This window comes from Vairimorpha necatrix, chromosome 8 (genome assembly GCF_036630325.1).
Source record: "Vairimorpha necatrix chromosome 8, complete sequence".
Classification (NCBI taxonomy): Eukaryota; Fungi; Microsporidia; family Nosematidae; genus Vairimorpha; species Vairimorpha necatrix.
Window position 1 is genome coordinate 928668 of NC_088823.1, and position 23790 is coordinate 952457.

Genomic DNA, 23790 nt, shown 5'->3' on the forward strand with positions numbered 1-23790 from the left:
CGTTCTATCATGCCGAAACACCAAACCCCCTTCACTAATTTTCCTCTGTTATATTTATTTTTTCCGATTTTAGTTTTATCAATTTCAATAATGATATCTTCTCCTCCTATCTTGTTTAAAGATGGAAAAAATTATCATAGAGATTTAATTTCTTTAATTTTTTAAGTAAAAAAGATATCGAAGGTTTTGAACAACTGAGAATTTGGCAAATAAATTTACGAGAATAGCCAAGAATCCACAAATTTAGTACCTGCAAAATTGTGATATGATCATGTTTGGAGTTTTCAAAGAAAGTATTCGTCCATATCGATGTTTGCTTCTTACAATCTTTCCAGGTACAAATTTAAAAACAACTCTGTTTTCTCGTGAATCTCATTCTAATACACACACTGCAAATCTGATTTTGTCTTTTACTAATTAGATTTTTATACACTATTTCTAATTCTGCTCTTGTCATTATTCTTTCTTCCATTTTTTAAAAAAAGGGGCAAAAAAAAACAAAAAAACCCTATATCGAAATTTGCGTCCTAAAGCTAACTTTAGCCATGGGGGCTTGATTTTACATATAACTTAATAATCTATATTAAAAACTCGTTTAATCTTATAAAATGATTAAATATATTTACATTATAAATAGGCGATTTAAGAAACTATGCCTTGCAAGATTATAAAATTTTTTAGTAAATTTATTAGCCTTTTACGTCCAGAATAACATAGTCATAATTTCTAATTGATGGCGTAATTTAATATTATGATTATAAGAACTTTTATACGAATGTTGCCATAATAAATTCTCTGATAACTTATCCTACTAGAAGAAATAGAGCTTGGAAATGCAGTAGTCGCTATCGCTGCAGAAAGTACTATAAGAGTCTACTATTTGAAAGATTAATGAATCATTGTACAAAATGCATTATTGGCGATTTGTCGATATAGATGGCCTGTGTGATCGACATACAATAGATAAATTCTTTCGAGACGTACGATATGCTTTTAAAATATATTTGACGCCTTTTCGATAATCTGCTATGCTTTGGATCAGTCTCGCCGCTGTATTAGTATAAATAGGCTTAAATATATTGGCGATACTAGGATCTGAACGATGTGGGTTGTGGACTCAAATTTATTTTGTTGATTATTTGATGTATAAGTTGATTGCAAATGGATAATTTTACGATTAATTCTACAAATGAAGGTTCCTATAATATTAACTATATTGTAGGTTTTGATTAAATTTTGTCAATTTGTACACAAATTAAAAATATTTGTGTGAAGAGTTTTTATATTTTGCCACCATATCATATAAGATATTTTATCACGCAGTATATTTTGGTTTTTACAATTATACATAGGCAAAGTGCATTCGGTTATTATTATAGTACATTATAATCATATAGATAAAATTTTATAACTAAGGTAAATTACCCTTTTTCAGTATGAGTATCTTAGTTGTAAGAAAAGGCGTGATAGGAATTCTACAGAAAACCTTTTGCATATGTTTTAACAAGCAATTACAGTTTTAAATGAAAAATTGTTATCAAATACCATCATAATTTTTTATTGTTGATTCCATCCAAATTATAATTAAGTTTATCTATTGTACTATAAATCTTAATAAATCAAATTATTCTGAGCTACTAATGATGTAATGTTTGATTTTTTTTAATTAAGAAACCATTATAAAATATGTCATTTGTTTTAACAAACATCTACACACCAGACGGGTCGAAAATAATAGAAATCTCGAAACGAGCGTGTCCAGATTTAAGATAAAGAATTTGTAAGTAATAATGTAGTATAATGACCATCATCAACTTTGAGTATAATATTTTCTCTAATTAAAAATTTGTTCATTGATTAATAATAATTGTTGTTAAAAGTTTTTTTACTGGACGTTAAAAACACAAAGCATTATACTCTGTTAGTACATGTAGAGCCGAGATGCAATTTGATCGACACGATTAGAAAAAGAGTATTAAAATAAGAATCCCAAATATAAGAGACAGTATAATAAACAAAACCATTCTTAATTAGCTAAAGTTTTTAACGTTTTTTTTTTTTCCTTATTAAAAGTTGTTTGACACCATAAGTATTCATTTATCCACAAAAAAGTCAACTACATACTTGAAAGCTATACATATCAACAAATAAAAAACAATAAATAAAGTGCTCTTAATATTAAAATATGACAAATTTCAAAAGGGTATTAGAAACATAAAATTAATTAAATAACCAAAATTGCAATTGACTTTTTTATGTTCTGTTAATCTTATACAGTGTAAAAAAAGAAATTTAGGTTTATATGAATACTAAGTGGTATTTTAATTAAATACATTTTTTTTATTTTAATATCAAATTAAAATGAAAATCAGGAAAATAAATGCAAAAGCAATATGTATAGAAAATATTTTCATTTTAGTATTGTAAACGTCATAACTGTCATAATTATCAAACAAAATTTTTTTTTAAAATTCACGTCAAAAATCTCATTTTTAAAAACAGAAATAAAAAATCGAATCTATTTAAACCAATAATGAATATATTTGCTTTGAAAAGTAATTTTTTAAAAAAAAAACATGTCAAATGTGAAAGGTAACAAAAAATAAAATAATAAATTTTGACATTTATATTGTATAGAGATCAATTCAAAAAATAAAAGGCTTTTCATCTAATTTAAAAAATTTAGAATCGTTTTTATTTTAAACCCTTTATAAATAATTTTTTTTCCAACCCTCTATATGTTTTTTTACATTTTATCAGTTATATGTTCAGAGATAAAAGATATTAAGAGTGAAATTTTAGACCGAACAGAAGAGAATAATCATTACAAAATTAAAAATCCAATATTTCCGAAGTGTCAAAACCTTTTTATTGAAAAAAATATCAGAAATAATAAACAATTCAATGCACCTGATTCTATCAGCACTTCAAATTCGAGATACAATCCTTATAAAAGAGAAAAGGGTTTTTTTGGTGAGGGTTCTGGTTCTAGTGCACTTGTTAAACCTCTTGATTTATCTTTTAAATCGACAAAAACAGAAAATATTAATTCAATTGCAAAATATTGTCAATTTACAATTGAAAAGCGCGTCGAAGAATACAACAATCTACTTAAGCAATTGAAAAGTCTTATATCGACATGGGAACATCAAGATTCGCAATTTAGAGATATATCTTCTAGATTAGAATTCGGCAATAGATCTGATCAAGGGCTATATTATAGTAGTAGAGCTAAAGTATATCCATGGGTAAAAAACCACGGTTCAATTGTCCATGATTATCTTATACGTATCTTGGAATTGATTTTGAAAAGTAAAACTGATCAGAATATAAAAATTTTGTTATACAGACAGATTCAATTTATTTATGAAGCAATGTTCTACGTCCAAAAACTATTGCCTTTTAAAGAAAATTACAAACCTATAAGCATTGAATTATCTGTTTATCATATCCGTTTAGTTTACAGACTTCCGATATTATATAGAAGTTTCAATTTTCTGGACGCGTTTTTGGATTTTTGTCAAACTCTGAAAAGCTACCACAATGTCCAAGATCCTATCTGTCTTGAAATATTGACTTTAATAGAACCTTTACGCCGAAAAATTTCTAGTGATTCTAAACATCTTAATACGTTTATTTATAATATTGATCAGATGATAGTAATCCTTGAGAAGGCCCAACTATCTAATTAAATACTTAATTGAAAACCCATGGTGCATCAAAAAATTTTTACTTCTTTTTTTATGTTTTAATCTTGTACATATATATATCATATTTTTATAAATTGCAAAAAAACACTTAATCAATTTAAAATAAACATTTCCTAAAACAATGCTCTTTCTCTATTTGCCAAAGAATCAATATAAGCTAAATTATTAGTAGTACATTGTTTAACACATGAATTTATTCGGAGCTTATTGTGTATGCGATCAGAATTTTTTTTTAAAAAAAAATTCTGACCCCTAAAAATGGAAAATAGTGACTTTAAAATTTCTGATCGCATATCAAAGAAAAGCACGAAAATCAAAATAAAGGCAATACAAAGGCTTTTCTATGGTATTGGCGACTGTTTAAACATATTACTTGAGTTAGAAGTCTTGAAAGTGCAAAAGAAGTGCTTTAAATGCAATGAGATTTCAAATGTTGTATTATATAAGGAGAGAGAGAGGTTAAAAGAGTGGTATACAGGTGTTCTAATTATAAAAGCAGTGCTAAAATATCAGTTAACAAAGGAAGCAAGTTACCTTTATATAATTTTTGTGAATTAATATTTTTAATTTTGTGTAGGAGTAGTTATTTTACTATAGAGGCAAAACTAGGAGTTTCTTCATCGACAGTTTCCGATGCAAAAAATAGAATTAGAGAAATTTTTAAAAACAAAATTTCTAAGTGGCTTATTATTGGTGGACCAGGAAAAATTGTCCAAGTTGATGAGTCTGTAATTCGTAGAAGAGGTAAAATAAGAAAATAACAAGTTGTGATGATATAATCCCTGATACTGTTTGGATAATAGGTATAGTAGAAGCATCTAATCCTACGAACTTTTACATTACAGTGGTGGATAATAGGAAATTCAGTGTTAAACAGTTGCTCTAGAAGGTAAAATAGGCGTTGGTTCGATTTTACATAGTGATGGTCATCGGAGTTATCCAAGTGTAAAACGAAATCTTTGTCTTGAACATAAGGTAGTAAACCACTCTATCGGGGTTAAATCTGCAGATGGTACTCATACCAATAACATTGAGAATGTATGGTCGCAGCTAAAATCTGAAATGGCCAAATAACATGGAGTTAAGCGTAATGAAATTGATTCATGTCTCAATGAAATTATATTTACAAAAAAGTTTTTGTAGAGATGACAATTTAGACGAGTTTTACGACTGTTATTTGATTGTTTATAATTTACTCAATTAAATCAAATTTATAGTATTTTTTAACGTTTTTTTCATATTTTTTTCCTTTACAAGGGGGGTCTTGGTGTTCAATCGCATACCAAAGAAGTACCATTTATTCAGTTATAAATAATCTGAAAATGCTTTCTCAAAATTTAGTATTCCGAATTAGTCTCTGTTTAAATTGAATACATAGATATAATTGCAATCTTTTAAAAAAAAATTTTAGATATTTAGATGATATTTTAGTCACAAAAATTTAAAATGTTAAGATAAATATGGTACAACTTGTAAATAAATTTCGAGTATCTATGTTATGGATTCGAAATATTATTTCCATTTTTTTACAGATTTTTAAACTATTCAAAGTAATGAGCTTTATTTTTAATATGCAAGTAAATCTAGTTTATATAAAAAATCTAGAAATTATAGCAACAAATTTCTGCAGGCCAACGCTATAAACCCTAGATAAGGACTCTAATTTTACAAAAAATCTGATCGGAGCTCATGACTTTAGTGCAAATTTTTTATGAAAATGCATGTTTTTTTCTAGTTTATACTTAAAAAATAGTAAATATATGCAAGAAAACTACAAAAAATAAAGATTTATAAATAAAACATATTTTTTGCGGAATAAACATACATAACTATATCAAAAATACTTTAAGCAATAAAAAAATAATATTTTTAAAAAAAATTAAAAAAGAGAAACATGAATTTACATAAATTGTTTTCTAAATTCGCATTATAAATTCAAAAGTATTAACTGCTGGAAATATGCCACAAAATGAAATATAAAAAATCAGTTGAATTTTCGATAATGAATTAACCTGCTCTCAAATACAATATTTTTACAACCAATAAAAGTATATCTAAATGCTTAAAATGGGAAGACTAAAATCATTAAAGCCCTTATTACACTAAAAAATATTTAGAAAAAGAAATTATGCAAGCCCATGATTCGCCGTATTGGTTATAAAGAAAAAAGACATCTCAACTGTTTTTAAGATTAACTGAATAAAAAATATTTAAACACTTTTGAAATAAAACAAGAGTATAAAAAGAATTAGACACAATTAGTTATAAATAGTACATCAATTTTATAGATATTCAGAATGGATTCTTGATGTGTGAGATAGAGAAACCTAAATGGATTGGAGAAATTATAAAGATCAATTTTCATATTTAATAAACCGTTCGAGTAATTAAATTTATACATAACACGTAAATTCCGTATAATTTATTACTTAAATATTTTTTTAAAAATTTATATTAAAGGATTAAGTGTGTTTGTTTTTTTTGTTTTAGAGCATAGATCAAGGGCTGTAAAAAATTTTACTTTTTGTTGAATAATCATACACATGTGTAGTCAAAATTCAATTTCAAAAATATGGGGTTTATTTTTACAAAAGTACCTATTGTAGCATTTTAATTATTTTATGCGTTTAATGTTGTAATCGACATCATAAAACAAACTAAATTTAATATATAATCAGCAAAAAATTAAATCTATATTACGTGAATTGAATTTAGAAGTCTAAAGCCGATGTTACCAAAAGCTGAGAGCGGCAAAAGTACAGAAGGGGCATAATGTTAAATCAAGGTTATCACAGAATAAAAATTGTCAAGACCTTAGTATATACTCTAGATGTTCCATTTTAATTATCTCTTATTTAGATTTACTCATACATAATACTTAAAAAATAAATCGTTGTGCTAAAATACATAGACAATATGCGATTTAAATTAAGAGTTACATTATTTTAGGATAAGTCTTATATTCAATTTAGTCACTGATAAAATTTATCAAATGAAAGTTTTCTCTTTTAGTGAATGAAATTAAAATGTAAATCTAGATTTTGTTACGATGAAAAATCTACCTAAGTATGAGATAACTTCCAAGATTTTTTGTTGTTTACATATCTTTTTTGATAAAACACTTATTTATGCGAATAGTAATAAAACTTAGCACATTATTATTTTTTTTTAAACAGCAAACGGTACATCATACATTGATCTAAGAGTATTGAATAATTGATAAATATTTAAATCCATCGAAATATTTTTATGATTGTGTTAATGTTCGAAAAACAATTAAAAATAATTTTTGGCTTATTTAAGTTTTGCGATGTATCTATGTATCATATTGTATCAATAATTTTTAAAATTAAAAATTTTATAATTCACAAAAACTTTACTAATACTAAAAAAAATCTCAAGAAAGTTTAGTTACAGCATGTAATAAATCTTTACGTAAAATTTAGTATACACGTTTTAACTTACAAATGAACTTTTTTAATTATTTTTTGGTCCAGTATATCTTCCAACCAGTACAGGAAAGATAAAAGAAAATGATCCTTCGCTATTTAAAACTTGCGAATTTCTGATATCCAATAAATAAAATACGAAAGATCGATTGCAAAAAAAACTTATAGTATTCTTGGCTACCAAATTTGACACATTTTGAGAATATGACTCTCCTGTACATATACCCGATTCACTAAACTCAATGATAGTTTTATGCTTGATATTCATTTTTGTAGTGTCATAAGGGGAAAAGTCTTTATTAAGTTCTAAATCCTTGTTTATGATATCTGATGAAAGTAGTCCGTTGAAAACTTTATTAAGATTGCACTCGGTTTCGATCTTAAATTTTGGTATTTCTAAGTCTACAGTGTAATATTGACAATCTCTAGTTGCCAGCCTTTTAAATTCATTTTTGAACTCCATGTGAAGTTGTGGCGGAATATAGAAATTGGTATCAGGTAGAACTATCACTAAACATAATGATTCGGAAAAATTTTCGAGGTCAATACGAATAAAACGAAGCCCATCTGCGTATAAATAATTAAATACACCTTTTTGTCTCATCATTGGTATTTTATAAAAACATTTCTTATTATAAAACTTTTTCATTTTTGTGTCACGTGGGTTGAATTTGTTTAACCACTCACTTGTGATATAAACTGTGTTCATTAAAAATAACGGACTTTCAATTTGAGGACTAAAAAGACTGCTGAAGATTTTAGATGTCTTTTTATATATCGTACTATAAAAAGTATCTGATCTCTTATCAGTGTCTTTAAATTCAATAATCAACTCGATAACATTGAACAATGTTTTACATTTCTTGAGTATATCATTGTCTTTAAGTCTTTTGTCATAACACAAAATATTCTTTAAACCTTTTTAAACGTCTTCATGGAAAAAGAAAATGATATGAGATTTAATATTTTCGTAAAATGAATCCTCTATTTTCAACTCATAATTTTCAAGAATATTTAATAAAGCCTGTTTAGTCGTGCCTTCGGTAATTTGCAAGAGTACATAGAAGATACAACAAAGGCCATATGGTGAAAAGACATCACTCTTTTTATTGTCAGCAGCAGCGGAAACTATTGAGTCATAAACAACCTTCTCAATTGGATCCAGTTCCCCAGCACCCAATTTAGAATATAAGTTTTTATTTTCAAATAAAAAATTTTCTTGTGCGCGAATCCGTTTTCCTAGCCGTATTCCGCATCTACTTTCTTTTAAATCAGTTTTTTCTGTTGTATTTCTCGTTTCGTTATACATATGTAAAATGCCTAAATCGCAAAGTGTCATAAATGTATTGTAGAAGACATAGTTCATAGGATTAAACAAAAATAAATTTTTATATAATTTAATAAAAATCAAATTTCAATATAATACAAAAAAAATTATAAGCTACAAAAGAATAGCTCATAAAAAAATTAGGTTTGTATAGTATAGAAAGGATAAACATAATGGTGAGAATATGGTTTAAATTATCATTTTACTAAAATTAATCAAGCTCGATTGAACTTTTTTAAGAACTAGTAACATATTTTATACAATATAACCAAATTTAAATTCAAAAAAATCATTTAATGTGTTTAAACACAAAAAAATAATTTTGAATAATACTTTTGACATTGTTTAAAGATATAAAGTAAAATTTGAAATTAATATAAAAAGCTCATAAGTATCAGATAGTTGACAATGACCATCTAAAATAAACATATGCATAATCAAAATTGGATGAGAAAATTTGCTTACCTACTTATTAAAATCGGCTACTAATATGGTCTTTTCATTTTTTAAAGCTACTATAGGAAACGTTATAAAAAAACAAAATCAAGAGCATAAAGGACCATTAAGATGCTGATGGGAAAATTTTTAACATACGTTATTGTTATTATAAGTACTTAAAGAGCAAATTTTTATTATTGTCCTGTATATCTTCCCACCAATATGGGGAAAGCAGAAATCAACAAACCCTCGAAATCCTCAATAAGAGGATATCTTGTATCAAACAAAAAAAATACAAAGGGTCGATTACAATGATAATAAATATTTTTCGTACCTATTATAGTTGATTTGTTCTTGGAATATTTTACATTTGTACATATTCCAGATTCTGTAAACTCAATAACCGTCTCCTGCCTTACATTAATCTTAGTACTTTCCAATGATTTTGATTCTACGCCCAAATCCAAATCTTTATCCATGAGATCTGATTCTAAAAATTTTTTAAATACATTATTGAGATTACATTCAGTTTCGATTTTAAACTTGGGCATTTCTAAGTCTACATTGTAGGATGAACATTCTCCAGTGATAAGTCTTTTAAATTCACTTTGATATATAACATAAAGAAGTTCGGAAATATAAATGTCTGTATCTGGTAAAACAATTATTAAACACAATGAATCAATACAGCCCTTAAGATCAATTCGTAAAAAATTAAGTCCATCTGCGTAAATATATTTAAATACCCCCTTTTGTTTCATCATTGGTACTTTACATGTATTGGTATTGTTATAAAAATTTTTGAAGCTTGTATCTTTTGAGTTAAATTGATTCAACCACGCACCTTTGAAATAAACCGTATTAATTAAATATAACGGTTTTACTACTTTGGGGCTAAAAAAATTACTAAATAAATTGCAAGTTTTATCAGAAATAACATCGCCGACCACTTCAATTGCATTATAGTTTTCTTTGAAATCGATTATTACTTCCTCAACATTAAATTGTTTATTGGTTTTTTTTAGCAAAACGTCAATTTTTACATTTTGGTCATGACAAAGGAAATTATTGATGCCAATTTGAGTGCATTCACTTACCAGTGACTTAAAATTTTTTGACATATCTTTATAGAATGAGTCATCTAAAGTAAGTCCACTTGATTCAATTATTTTCAACAAAGATTTTTTGGTATTACCTTCTGTAATTTGTAACAGAACACAAAAAACGACACAAAAACTGTATGGCGAAAATATATCACTTTTATAACTATCAGCAGCATTTAAAAAGATTGAATTTAATATTGCATTGTCAAAGGGGCCAATAAATCGAAATCCAAACATATAATCCATATTTAATGTTTTACATTTCATTCTTTCAAAAATTTCGACCCTTATACCTAATTTATAGCCAGAGCGAGCTTTTATAATATCAACACAGCCGGTTGTATTTCTGATCTCGTTATAAAAGTATAAAATACTGAAATCACACAGTACCATCACTTTCGTACAATACAAACTTTTCATGGGATCAAATGTGTTGTTAAATTTATATGAAAATAAATTAAACGTCATTTTTTTATTAATTTCATTTAACTACTACTCAATAAAATTTCAAAATATTATAAGTAAATACTTGAATATAAGTTTTTGCAGCCCATGTGTTAAAATAATAGACTATATTTTATTAGTGTTTAAATTATTTAATTTAGCAAAATTTTGACATTTTAAATTTGCAACGGTAATTAGAAAAACTATTTAATATTATATATTCTTAGTTACACTGTACAATATGTTAAACCTACAAGTATTTTTTAAAAGTTTATATTTTTTATTTAGATTCATAAATTAATACAAATTACAATAAAAGTAAACAATATGAAAAAAATATAAAAAATTTGCATATATTTTGTTTATTATGGTTTTTGATTTTGACATTTTTGAATGATTTTTGTTTAACATTTTTGGTAAATATTTATAAGTACAAAAGTAGATTCTATAAATTGCATTGTTTTTTTCTAATTAATTTTTCAATATATGATTTGCGTTTTGTTTTCAGAAAAATATATATTCCATGCACCATTATTTCTAATTTTTTCTTTTTCATTAATGTATTCCTGTTGTATCATAAAAACCTAAAATGTATATAAGCTTCCTTATTGTATAATTGATTTTCTGTTCAAGTGTTTTTTAAGCACTTATATAACATAAAATAGTAAAATAGTTACATTTTATTCGTAATTTATAAATATATAATATATTTTTTCCTATTTAAACATAATATTTTACCCAAAATAATTCTAAATTAAACATTTTATCATAATTTCCTCAGAATAACGTCAAATGCAAGCTACTATATGTATATTTGGATATATTCGTTTTTTCTTGTAATTTTGTACATTTTAAAATATCCATAACACAACATTCTAATATTATTTTGGAATACAACTACGTAAAATATAATAAGTTTTAAACAGGTTCCGTTTTACATTCTACACAATCAAAACCGAATTTTTAATATAAGTAAAAAAATATGAACTTTTAAAACTAATCAAAATATACGCAATTATATTTTCATTGGCTAATATTGTGAGATTGATACTTACTATAGCCTTGCCGGAGAAGCAATATTTGAAATATTCAATCAATTTTGGCTAATAAAATAGTTTTGCAATCTATATCCATATGCATCGAGGATTTAAAAAAAAATTTATTCACATAACGGTTTAAATTATAGAGAACGACATCATAGTACTCTCATATTAGCTCTCCAATATCTTAAGCATCTTGCACAAGCTCATTTACAATGTCGCAAGACCAATTTTTAATTTTTTAGCTGCGCCGAACATTGATCCTATAAAAGTTTTAATCAGAAGGTACCAATAAATTATGAAAAAGTTCACGGAACAGCCTTGCTCTGATTTTAAATTTTTATGATTTTACAAAAAGTGTCTAATATAATAAATGCACTATAGGGGGTCTTTGTTCGCCATATATAGTACTTTAAAGACAATGGATTTTCATTAAATTTATGTTATTTCAAATAGCAAGATGTGTTTTTCAATAGAGATAATCCTCTTTTGGCGGAATATACACGAGATTTATGGTTCAAATAACGATTACCGATGACTCTTTTTTATCCACATGGTCAACACATTTTAATGAAAGAACCCTTTTGGTCATCATTAGAAATTAATACCTGTTAGTATGACCAAACATAATACTTTCGAACACTAAGCTACAAGAATCGAATTGAAATAAATTTTTTTCTTAAATGAAAAAAAAATTGAATAACTACATTAGAACTTCAATAACTTTTAGTTGTGCCAAAATAGATAGATCTTACAAAAAATTAAATGCTTATTCGGTGTATAGATGATTTTATTGTATTAAACTCTTTATTGGCGAATACTACACGCTATAATTGTCCTAAAGACGAATGCGTGACATTATTGTTTCAAATAAACGTTGTCGTTAAACTATTATTATATCAAAAATTACACTATACAAAATCAATTTTTTACTGTAAAAAAACAAACAAATATTAACAATAAATAACATCTTGGAAAATAGAATCTTATTATAATACTTTCTGCGCATTTCTTATTTTTCTCACAATTCATTTAACAGTTTTTACCTAAAAATCATTTAGGCGCATGTTATTCTTGTTAATTTGATCATTCAAGATACAATTTTTTAAACATTTGATCAAATTTATGAAATGATTTTTAATATTTTTAAAAATTAACAAAAAAATCTAGTCAAATTGATTAAAATTACAATTTACAATAATGTAATTCCATATTAGAGACCGAAAAAGCCCTTTGGCGAGGAAAGTAATACGCATAAAAAACTATATGACATATAACGATTCGTTTTCAAATTTATTAATAATTTCAAATATTAATTATGGAAGAATTAGAAATCATTCAGTCCAGGGATGTGTAGCTAATGAGTATGTTGAGATACGAGTCGACAGTAGGATACATTCAAGTATTAAAATAAAGTATAACAAGCCTGATATACTAATTGTAGACAAGTTGAGGAAAGAAGTGATCGTTGTAGAAGTTAAAATCACAAGTTTTAACAACCTCCATGCAGTAGAAACAGAAAAGAAACATAAATAAGACTTGCTCGCAAATCATGTGGCTTCTCTCTACAAATACAAGCCGAAAATTATTCCTTATGTGATGAAGTGGGATGGAATAGTAAATAATTTTCACCGTACGCATATCAAAGTGCTCAGATTAGAACCCAGAACGGAAGCATATATACAGTCAAGAGTCCATAAAATGACTTTAGAAAGCCTAACTATGTCAGCCAGACATGGGCTTGATACAGATCAGGAAGGGGGTTTCGAGGGCCCAATGAGTGAATCTCAGAAGGAAGTCATGGAACTGCCAGATAGACTGTAAGCGTATCTTGTACAAAGATATTATTAAGCCGAATATTATACCCAAATAAATTATATATTAATTATGGAAAATATATTAATACTTTACACAAAATAAATTTAACCAGTTCCAATTATACTAATCTTTAACATTTAAAAATATGCCTACATCTTTATATCATATTCTCATTGCATTAAATTTAAAAAATTCTGCCTTATATGTTTTGTTCTTTTTTTTGATAAAATAGAATTTAAAAGGCCTTTTGAACACGTCATGTGTCAATAAAACAGACTTTATCAAATGTATGAGAGAACTATAATAAATTAAAAACGGTTTTTACATCTGAAAGAAGTTTGCTAAAAATAATTTTGTTAAACTTGATTTTTAATTTATTTTTCGTTTATAAGTAAATTTTCATTGTTAACCTCATGTATTTGTCGGTTAGTAAACTAGAAAGTTTATCTTACAAGATTTTTAATTATCTTGTAGAACATTACGATCCATCATTTGTAGTTTCACCAATATCTATTTTTAATTTACTAGGAATTTTGTTAAATGAATCTACAGACGAGACAAAAAGAGAAATAAGAAATCTTTTCCAAATATCTGATGATATTGATAATTTTAATTTAAGTCTTTTCAGAATTAACGAGGAAATAAAAAATTATAAAGAAAATGATACTAAAAGTAGAACTTTTAGTATAAATAATAAGATCTATTGCAACAAAGAAATAAAAATGAATCCAAAAATCAAAGACAAGCTTTTCGAGACGGAGTTGTATGATATTGATCTTGTTAAAAAAAAAATGGTAAAAAACTCTGTAGATTTATCAAGATTTAAACATTATTTTGAAGACAAGTTACCAGAAAATGTAAAAAATTTTATAAGAAGTTCTTTGTGTTGGCAAGAACGTTGGAGAAAAGCTTTTTCCTTAAATGATGAAAAAGAAGATTTTATAGTTGGGGACAAAAAGATTCAATTTAATATGTTGACACAAACTAACCATGTGAATTATTATGAAGCTGAAGAATTTAAAGCAATGCAAATTCCTTATTCAGATAGTGCTTATTCTTTTATAGGAGTTCTTCCTGAAGAAGGTGTCAGCGTAGAGACTGTTTTGAAATTAATTAATGAAAAAGGAATTCTTGATTTAGTGCATCAAATGACATCTACTAAGATTGAAATTTCTATTCCTCCATTTCAAATGAATAAAGAAATTGACATGAAGGATTTGTTTGGAATGACAAGGTTTCAAGATTTTTTTCGAGATATTAATTTTTCCAAAATATTAAATGGATTAAAAGACCATCATTTGATACATTCCCCGTCATATAAATGTGTAAAAGAAGGAATGAAGCCAAATAAAGAAGAAACTGGCCGAGGGAGTGTATTACATATATATTTTCCAACTAATTATGAAATTAAATTTACGAGGCCTTTTTTATATTTCATTGTTAAAAGTGGATTTGTAGAAATGGCGGATGAAAATTACGAGACTCTTTCTTGTTTTCCGGTTCTAATGGGTAGGTTTTCTGGATGAGAAAAATTAAACTTTTAATTTTATTTATTTTTTAATATACCGTTTAACGGATTCTATAAATTAAGTTTAAAATGTATAAAATCTAAAATACTTAAAGAATATATATAATTGCGGATCATTCTAAGAATAATTATACATAGTCTTTTAATTTATAAAATTAAAAAATAAAATTCAATTTAAAGAAAAAAAAAATTTATTGCAATTTAATATAATTTATAATCAAAAACAATAAAATTTAAATAAATTTCTTTATTATTCTTTAGCGTCTAATACTACGATCTTATCGGGTAAAAGAGTAGAAGGGCCAATTATACCTTCGGGATCATGAGGCAACATAATTGACACTTGTATACCAATAACACCCTGCTTAGTATTGACAGTAGTAATATGTTTTTTAACGTAGTCTCTAGAAGGCTGGCCGCTTTTAATGACAACACCTTCTAAGAATTTCTTAGTACAAGCTCTTAATCCTTTTAACTTACCAGAAATAGTCACGAGACACCCGGTGGCTCCAGCAAACTTGGTATTCTTCAAAACAAGATTGGCTGCTCTCTTATGGGGAATATTAGCAAGCATCTTCTCTTTAATAAGATTAGCTTGATAAATAGGACATAATCCTTTTTCTACTACTTTATCAATAATAACCACCACATTAGAATCAGGAAGACTAAGACGACTGGCTACTAAATGTTGAATTTGATTGACTTTCCACTTCTTGTCTCCAATCAAGTCATGAGGCTTAACAACTTTCAAGATTACTTTAACTGGACTTTCTTCAAGTCTCAATTCTAAAGAACTGAATCCTTCATTGATGAGACATTTTTCAAAGAGTTCTTTGAGTTCAGCAAAGATCATTCCATCAGTTATGAATTTTTTGAGAATTTTATTATCGTTGCCCATTTTAGGGGGGTTAAAAATTTTAAGAAATATTCTAAAAAGTTGACCGTTTTTAATAACAAAAGGCCCTAAAATTCAATGGATGAATTTGAAGAAATTGAACGTGAAAGGAAGAAAAAAGTGCTTTATTTAATAGAAAAATCAAAAAGAGAAAGAGAAAATATAAATAAAAAAACAGAAGAAAATAAAGTAACGAGGAACAATTTAGCGGAAAATAGTGTACAAAGATTTACAATGGCGAATAATGTACAAAACTTTGCAATGACGAATAATATTTATAACTTGCAAAAGTCAAGTTATTTAGAAAATCAATGTTCTAATAACAATCAACACACATTTGGGGCGACAAGTAATATGGAAAACAATATTACGAAAGGTCATGTTCTATGTGCCCCCGAACAAATAGAAGAAACTACACAATATAAAAATTTAAATGACATAAAATTCCCAAAGAGTGTCAATTGGGATTTCAACATTAATTTGTCAGAATTTTACATAGAAAATTTTTCATATTTTTCCAAATATCTGGAAATCGAAAAATCAATAAAAAATGAAAAAGACAAAATGCCAAGATCCGAATTATTAAAAATCAAAATGGAAGTCAATAAAAGACTTAATCAACTTAACAATGATTATAATAAGATTTTATCTCTCTCAAGATTCCTTATGGAATATAAAGAATCAGTTGTATTTATAGAAACTTTTACACACAAAATTCTAGAACAATCTACTGTTCAAGTTTCAAGACATCAGGAATCTTATAAACAATACAGTTTATTCTTTAAAATTTTGTATACTAAAGATTTGTTTGTTTTTTATAAAATTAATTTATTAAATAAAAAGTGCAGTGAAAATGGTTTAAAAGGAATGTATTCTGTTTTTTTCGGTATATTAAAAGAATGTGATTTTATTGACGAGGCATGGGCATTTGCGGCAGGTTTTCTTAATGTTGATAATCACGAATTTGTAGTATTAGAAACATATCTTTATATTTTAGGAGAATATCTTCTTAGTAGACTTGGAAGTTGGTCTTGTAAACTTTTTCGATATATTAAAATGTTTATTGTAGAAAATATTGAGAATCCCGCACAGAAATACAAAATAGAAAAGCAAATAGAAAATCTTTTACGTCTGAATTCATAAAAAAAATTCATAGAATAAAAACTTATATTTTATCGACATCATACTTTCTAATAAAGTTGTTTATTTCTAGATTAAATATTAATTTTTTTATCTTGTAAGTAAAAAAAGCTTTATATTATTTAATATTACTAAAAAGATAATATTTATGATAAGATACTATTTAATAATAATCTTTAATTAATTCATTATCTTTTAATGACTCCCCGCAATTATAACAAACTATCAATAATCTTGGAAACACCCCTGTCCAATAATCCACAAAGCCAACAGGGAAACTTTGATAAAAATCTTTTACTGCTTCAGGAATTTGATTATAATGTCTTCCTTTATTTCTTATTACTCTAATAAGATCTTTAGCATTATTATAATTATATGTCCTAAATATTTCTAATTCTTCAAGTAGCACATTTTCAAGGAAATTATTCCATGGCATTTCGAATATTCGACTTTTATTTCGTTCTAGTTTTCTAGTCTGTGAACTTGAGCCTTCTACAATGTCAGAATAGTTTGCTAAAAAATTGAAAATTTTTTCATGAGACCAAAAGTAAGGATGTTTTGATAATTTGATAATTGTCGTACTATTTTTTATAGTGTGGTAAATCAAATCATGCTCTAAAGACATTACTGTTCGTAATTTATATTTTCTTATTTTCATATTATTTTCTATTTCTTTTAAATCTGCCTTGTCGTACTTTTTCAAATTATTTTCATTAATTTGTAGAGTATTAGAAATTTCATTGAATTTTATATCTTCTTGATTTTTAATATAAAAAAATTTTGGTTTTTTTGATATTTCTTCTTCTATATCGTATGGATGATAACCAGTCATAAAATAATGTAAAATTATACCTACAGATTGTAAAGTTGAAGCATATTTGTCATCTTCTAAGTACCAGCCTAAGGTGTCGTCATCAGAATAAATATTAAAAAGTATGAATCTACCATTTTTCCGTCTAAAATTTATAGGCGAAAAATTTTTATAAAAAATTTTTTGTTCTACTAAATATAAAATGACTTGTACAAATTGGTATAAATCATTTTTTGATAAAGAACTAACTCTTTCAGAATATTCAAAGACCATTGTCGGTTTGAAATATGAGTTTTCGCTATATAAAATCTTTTTTATACTAGGATGATCTATTTTGTTTAAAATGCTTATTTCTTTATAATAACTAGTGTCTCTTCTTTTGAATTTCTTTATTATCGCTTTTTCTGAGTTGTAAACGCCTTTATAAATTTTGTAATTTGATGTTTCGTAATCTAAAGTACTAAGTTTAATATTTTTTGGTCTATACCAATAGATTAAAAATATTGGTAAAATCAATATAGCCCAATATTTCAAATAAGAAATCTTTTCTATATTATATTTTGGTGTATAAAGTTGTATTCCTGAATTTGAATAAATTCTATTCATATAATTCGTGCCTTTATATTTTACTACGTCGTAAACTGCCACTATATTTTCATCAAAAGTGTATTCTTTTTGATGTATCCAGACAGTCTTTTCGCTTACATTTATGTTTTTTGCAGTACTAAATGGAAAATAAATGTATGAAAATGTTTCTATTCTCGTGTATAAAGTTCTACTATCCATGATTTTCAGATCTATAAAAACCATAAATATGATAGTATTAAATTTTAAGATTGTTTCACATCTGCGTTGTGTCTGGAAAATGATATAATTACAGATTTTTGGTTCTCCTTGGAGACTGTCAATATTAAATGAAAAATTTTCATAAGTGACAAGTCCGTCGTTTGATATAATAATGTTGTCTATAATACTTTTGTAACTTGTTTGTATTGTGGTTTTATCTCCTACTGCGATAGGTAAAGCAGGCGTTTTAGATTTTAATTTATTGATTTCGAATTTTTCCATATAGTCATCCTCTATAAAATGAAGAATATTATTGTCAGTTTGGACTATGTTTAAAGAAAACACAGACTGAATAAATATCAAATGGAGAATATAAAATAAAGAAGACATTTTCTCTAATAGGGGTAAGTAAATGAAAAAAGATAAAAAGCCCCTTTATGATTTTTGTCAGTTACAAATAATAATTTAGATTTGCTCCTATAAAAAAACTTCAAATTTTAAAAACAGTTTCAGTTAAAATTTCAAATTTCATTGTCAGTTAAGATGTCAAATTTCCAAAATATTTGTCAGTTACAAAAAATATGAAATTTATAGATATGTATCATTTTAATTCTTTATGTTTTCTATTTAAAAAAATGTTTGTTTGTCAGTTAAACAAATTAAATTTATACTTTTGTTTATTTGTCAGTTACAAATAAAATTAAGTTTCTAATTTATATGCTGAAATAATACTTATGTAGGTTACAAATTATAATTTTAAATTAATATTTTTATTCAATTTCTAAAATTTCTTTTAGATTATTTGACACTGTAACAAGTCCATGCTTTTTATTGAAATAACTTTCTACACATTCAATATCCCTTTTTAAATATTTTGTAGCTTGTTTGTGTGTCTTCACAAGACACTGTGGAAAATCTATGACTTTTATTTTGCCGTCTTTTACTAAGACATTAAATTCATTAAAATCCCCGTGGACGAATCCCAAGTCCCACAAATCTTTAATAAATTCGATCATTTTTTTATAAATTATTTCCGGCTCTTTAGGCTTTATCATGTACAAAGGCTGATAGTCCAATAATTCTAATACGATTATGTGTCTATTAGAGTCTATAAATCTTGGTATATCCAGATCTTTAAATATTTCGTAATATTCGACTTCTCTCTGACATGACAATTTGTTTATTTTATACCAATCAATTTTCCCTTTTTGATAATCTCTCTTATTTTTTACATTTTTGAAACTTGTTCTACCTAATCTGTGGATTTTTAGTGCTACATTTTCTCCTTTATATATTCCGCCCCAAATATCAGATTCTTTACCTATTCCTATTCTACATGTCAATTTTGTCAATCCGTTATCTCTTAAAGCATTAATTGCTACAGTGTCCATTCCACTAATCGTCAATTTGTAATTTGGTTTTTCATATTTAAGAAATTTCAACTTAATCAAGTCTTGTAAAAAACAATTAATATTTTGTACTTTTGATTTATTTTTTAATATTTCCATGTCTGATAATTTATTGTGGATATTACAATCTTCTACGATGTGTAGAATCTTTAAATGGTTTTTTGAGATTGTAAATACGCCGTCTGTTGATAAAATCATATTAGTGGGTTATAAAAATTTTTTTTTTTTTTGCCCTCAAAAATGGAAGCCAATTTACAGCAACAATTTTATTGTAAAGTTTTAAAGACAGCAGACAGAGCAGGATCAGCTGGTGCTTTAGTTTTGGTGAGAGTTGAGCTATTAAATAATGGAAGGAAAATGAATAGACTTATAAAAGGATCAGTAAGAGAAGGAGATATTATAGCTTTATTGGAATGTGAGAGAGAGCACCGTAGATCAAGATAATTAAATTATAATACTTTATAAAAAACACTCTTTTATTTTTTCTTTAGAAAGACCAGTTATATTTAAAATCAAGTTTAAACTTGAATACAGTAAAAAAAATATGGATAATTTAATAATGACATAAGCAGTCTTATAATATTACAAGAAAGTTTACTTTTATGCACAAATGCTTTTTATTTGTAACAGCATTTCAAATTTGTTTGTTTTATTGAAAGTGCAAGGGTCAAAAAATAATTCAAAATTCATTGCATAAATAACAAGTACAAAGTAATGTCCAAGCAATTTAACCGAAAATAATATTCAAATCTTAAAGTAAAAGTCAATATTTCCTACATTTTTAGGCGCTAATTGGTAGAATTTCCCATATAGAAATATTCTAAAACGGATTTATGTCCATGTTTTACTTAATTCTGTCATTATAATTTATGCAATATATTTTGGCCCCAAAACTAAGAAATAAAAGATAAGGTCGACAATTACAATAAAGACCAAGTAAATTAGTAAAAGGCATGAAGATCTAATTTAACTTAAAAAGAAGAAAAGCATAATATTAAAACACAAACTTCCTTATATTAATGGAAATAAAAGCACGAAAGAAAAGATCTAAATAATGCTCTGGTTATTTTATCTTTATAAAGAAATAAACACTTATTGTTGACAGGACATTTGTCGTAAAATACTGGACATGGATTTTGTGTCTTTAATTTCTACATAAGCATAATCTTAAGACTTAGAATCTTCCTTTTTTTAATTTGATCACAAATGTAAACGAAGAGAAAATTGCCTTGGTAAAGGAATTCCTTCTTTTTGAAATTATTGTAGACGCAGTTGCTTATTTTTGGTAATAAGATTTGACTTTAGCTGGGAAAGAACATCTTGATTGCTATAATAAATCGACTTCTCAATTAGACCCTTCAGTAAACACCTTACTTGCTTTTTTACAGATTTCTATCTTACATTCTCTTGTCTTTCTAGTAAACTAGATTACTACACTAGAACAGGTTCTTATGTAGAGGAAGATTTATAATAGAAAATCAAATTACTATAAAATATGTATAAGATTGAATTTTAAAAGGCAAACTATATTTAAAATATTGAAAGAAGAGAAGTAATGCTTGCACAAGAGTGCATTGGAGATATATTGATATCATATATAAATAAAACAAGGGCGAGGGATAAAATACCTCTTAATGGGAAAATTGTTATCATTTCGAATCCTAAAAATGAAGTGCAAAATTTATCGTCTAAAATTAATCTTAAAAATTCAAATTCAATATAAATAGTATACTAAACAAATCAACTTAGTTATATTTATAATGACGAATATGTGTTAATTGTGTATATCTTACTGTATTCTTTAGCGGTTGGTATTTCATAGAAGACAATGAATAAATTCTCCTCTATAATATAAAAAACATGTCAAATAATTAAAAAATTTTGGGCATGAAAAAAAACTTATTGAATAAAACAATATGTATAAAATTATTTAAAACTGGATTTTGTAATTAAACATGTGCTTATTTGGTATTTTTGATACTATAAGTGCTAAGTATATTTTCTCCCTTTTTGCGCTTCATTTTTGCGGTTAGAAAATTTTTTGAACGCCCTCCTAGGGGGTTTTAAATCCGAGCTCCGTAAAAAAGTACCTAAAAAATTTAGTATAAGAAAAACAGGACCTTTAAATTTGTAAATTAAATGCGTTTTAATATTGTTGGAATATAAACATGGGTCCATTTATCATAAATATTTAAATTTCTACATCTCAAATGTCCTCCTTTTTACCTAGGGATGTATGACAGCTGCTGATGCCGTAGCATATACGTCGAACTAGTTAGATTCTTAATTGACGAGTGAGTCAGACGTGCTACTCTATAGAATCCTGCTGAACGCAGGTCACAGGCATACCTGTCTATGGTTCTAATAAGGGATAATTTTTCTTCTACAAGCAAGGCCTTTATGATAGCCAATGTATACACATGTTATAGGCTGTTTAAGTTTTTATTTGTCGGGAGGCTTTTCTTTAATAACCATAAAGTTTTTTTGTTTTTTTCATGTCAAATGTCTCAAAATGGTCACTCCGGATTTGACATTTATTACATTTTCTACAAATTATTAAACTGTTTTAACATTATAATAAGTCTCAGTTCATTTTTTGAAGGTGATTTTTGTAATACATTTTTAGTCATGTTTTTTTTTTGTACTCTTGCTTTCATAGAAAAAAAATACGTCCTAGAATCAATATAGTAAATTTTTTTAAAAAACATCTCATCTTAATCGTAAACAATGTATAACATCAATTGCCGATTTTATGAAATTAAAGTTTATTTGACATTCTACTGGTCATTTTGACGTGTAACGATAAAAATAAAATTTATTGACTCTAAACCTATAAAGTATTTATTTTCTAATTTAAGAAAATCACGCTGAAATAAGATTTTGTTTATATAAATTAATTTACAAGTATTTAAAAATTTTTTCTTGCCCCATTTATGTTTCAATATGTCTTACTGGTCTTAAGTGGAACTCTCGAAAATAATTCAAACAATATTCTCTGGAGAGGTTGGGAAATGCAATCAAGAAACTTTGGTCTTAATCAAGATGAATTAATGATACAAGCTACAGTGCAAAAAAAATCGTCTTTTTCGTATAATGCGTGTGTATCTAGGGAATTATTAGAAAAAATAGAAGTATTCGTTGATCTAATGAAACAAATTTACTTAAACACCGAATCTTACACTGCCCTAAAAAATATTTTTAATTTTGAGGAACGGGCTAAAATTTTTCATGATGCATTTCAAAATTGGAAAAAGGAAAAATTTTTATGTCCTGCGGATGTTGGAACTTACAAATTTCCAGAAAAAAACAAGGAATTTATAAAACAAATTGAGACGAAAATGTGTTATTGTAAATATAAAAAATGGGTTAATAACTTTAATAAAGTCCTAAATATTAATTTGCCAAAAATTAACGAAGAAATAATAAAATCTAGTATAGAAGAAGGATCGAAAAGATTAATAACAAATAATATAAAATATTTGCATGAAGTCATGTCTTATTATAGAAGGCTTCAACCAGAAAATTTAAGCTACGAATATAATACAAATACATTGAAACTTTATTATAGGCTGATGGTTAGCAGGTTTCCTTATTTATTTGATTATTTTAATTTATGTGAGAGGTTTATAACACTATATGAGTTGATTTTTGAAAACTTTATCAAAAAAGTGGATGATCATTATAAAATGATATGTGAATTGTATCTAATGTCGATGAATTTGATATATGTATTGAAAAATAGAGAAAATTTTTTAATAGATATAAGAACAAATTTGGCATTGATTGAAACTCTTGAACAGCATCATTAAAAAAAATTTATATTAAAATTTTTGTTATTTTTTCTACGTGCAAGTAATATAAATAATAGTATGGTTATACTTGAACTAGATCT

At 26.2% G+C, this 23790-nt stretch overlaps 10 protein-coding genes across 10 annotated transcripts; 5 read left to right on the top strand and 5 right to left on the bottom strand.

Moving 5' to 3' along the window:
* Positions 1–2738: 2738 nt before the first annotated feature.
* Positions 2739–3692, top strand: VNE69_08157 (uncharacterized protein; the record flags this gene model as incomplete). Its single annotated transcript, XM_065474475.1, has 1 exon — positions 2739–3692. One exon carries the CDS (start codon positions 2739–2741, stop codon positions 3690–3692), a length of 954 nt encoding a protein of 317 aa, XP_065330547.1.
* Positions 3693–7187: 3495 nt separating this feature from the next.
* On the bottom strand, positions 7188–8525 carry VNE69_08158 (serpin-type proteinase inhibitor 22; the record flags this gene model as incomplete). The annotated part of the gene is made up of 2 exons (XM_065474476.1): positions 7188–8021; positions 8088–8525. The coding sequence occupies 2 exons, from the start codon at positions 8523–8525 to the stop codon at positions 7188–7190; spliced, it is 1272 nt and encodes a 423-aa protein (XP_065330548.1).
* Positions 8526–9118: 593 nt separating this feature from the next.
* On the bottom strand, positions 9119–10495 carry VNE69_08159 (serpin-type proteinase inhibitor 23; the record flags this gene model as incomplete). Its single annotated transcript, XM_065474477.1, has 1 exon — positions 9119–10495. The coding sequence occupies one exon, from the start codon at positions 10493–10495 to the stop codon at positions 9119–9121; it is 1377 nt and encodes a 458-aa protein (XP_065330549.1).
* A 3247-nt stretch (positions 10496–13742) lies between these two features.
* On the top strand, positions 13743–14855 carry VNE69_08160 (serpin-type proteinase inhibitor 24; the record flags this gene model as incomplete). The annotated part of the gene is made up of 1 exon (XM_065474478.1): positions 13743–14855. One exon carries the CDS (start codon positions 13743–13745, stop codon positions 14853–14855), a length of 1113 nt encoding a protein of 370 aa, XP_065330550.1.
* Positions 14856–15107: 252 nt separating this feature from the next.
* VNE69_08161 (ribosomal protein uS3) lies at positions 15108–15755 on the bottom strand (the record flags this gene model as incomplete). Its single annotated transcript, XM_065474479.1, has 1 exon — positions 15108–15755. One exon carries the CDS (start codon positions 15753–15755, stop codon positions 15108–15110), a length of 648 nt encoding a protein of 215 aa, XP_065330551.1.
* Positions 15756–15830: 75 nt separating this feature from the next.
* Positions 15831–16895, top strand: VNE69_08162 (uncharacterized protein; the record flags this gene model as incomplete). The annotated part of the gene is made up of 1 exon (XM_065474480.1): positions 15831–16895. The coding sequence occupies one exon, from the start codon at positions 15831–15833 to the stop codon at positions 16893–16895; it is 1065 nt and encodes a 354-aa protein (XP_065330552.1).
* A 160-nt stretch (positions 16896–17055) lies between these two features.
* VNE69_08163 (serine/threonine-protein kinase/endoribonuclease IRE1 (ERN1)) lies at positions 17056–18879 on the bottom strand (the record flags this gene model as incomplete). Its single annotated transcript, XM_065474481.1, has 1 exon — positions 17056–18879. One exon carries the CDS (start codon positions 18877–18879, stop codon positions 17056–17058), a length of 1824 nt encoding a protein of 607 aa, XP_065330553.1.
* Positions 18880–19259: 380 nt separating this feature from the next.
* VNE69_08164 (serine/threonine-protein kinase (RIOK2)) lies at positions 19260–20096 on the bottom strand (the record flags this gene model as incomplete). The annotated part of the gene is made up of 1 exon (XM_065474482.1): positions 19260–20096. One exon carries the CDS (start codon positions 20094–20096, stop codon positions 19260–19262), a length of 837 nt encoding a protein of 278 aa, XP_065330554.1.
* Positions 20097–20138: 42 nt separating this feature from the next.
* VNE69_08165 (ribosomal protein eS28) lies at positions 20139–20342 on the top strand (the record flags this gene model as incomplete). The annotated part of the gene is made up of 1 exon (XM_065474483.1): positions 20139–20342. The coding sequence occupies one exon, from the start codon at positions 20139–20141 to the stop codon at positions 20340–20342; it is 204 nt and encodes a 67-aa protein (XP_065330555.1).
* Positions 20343–22831: 2489 nt separating this feature from the next.
* VNE69_08166 (uncharacterized protein) lies at positions 22832–23707 on the top strand (the record flags this gene model as incomplete). The annotated part of the gene is made up of 1 exon (XM_065474484.1): positions 22832–23707. One exon carries the CDS (start codon positions 22832–22834, stop codon positions 23705–23707), a length of 876 nt encoding a protein of 291 aa, XP_065330556.1.
* Positions 23708–23790: the final 83 nt, after the last annotated feature.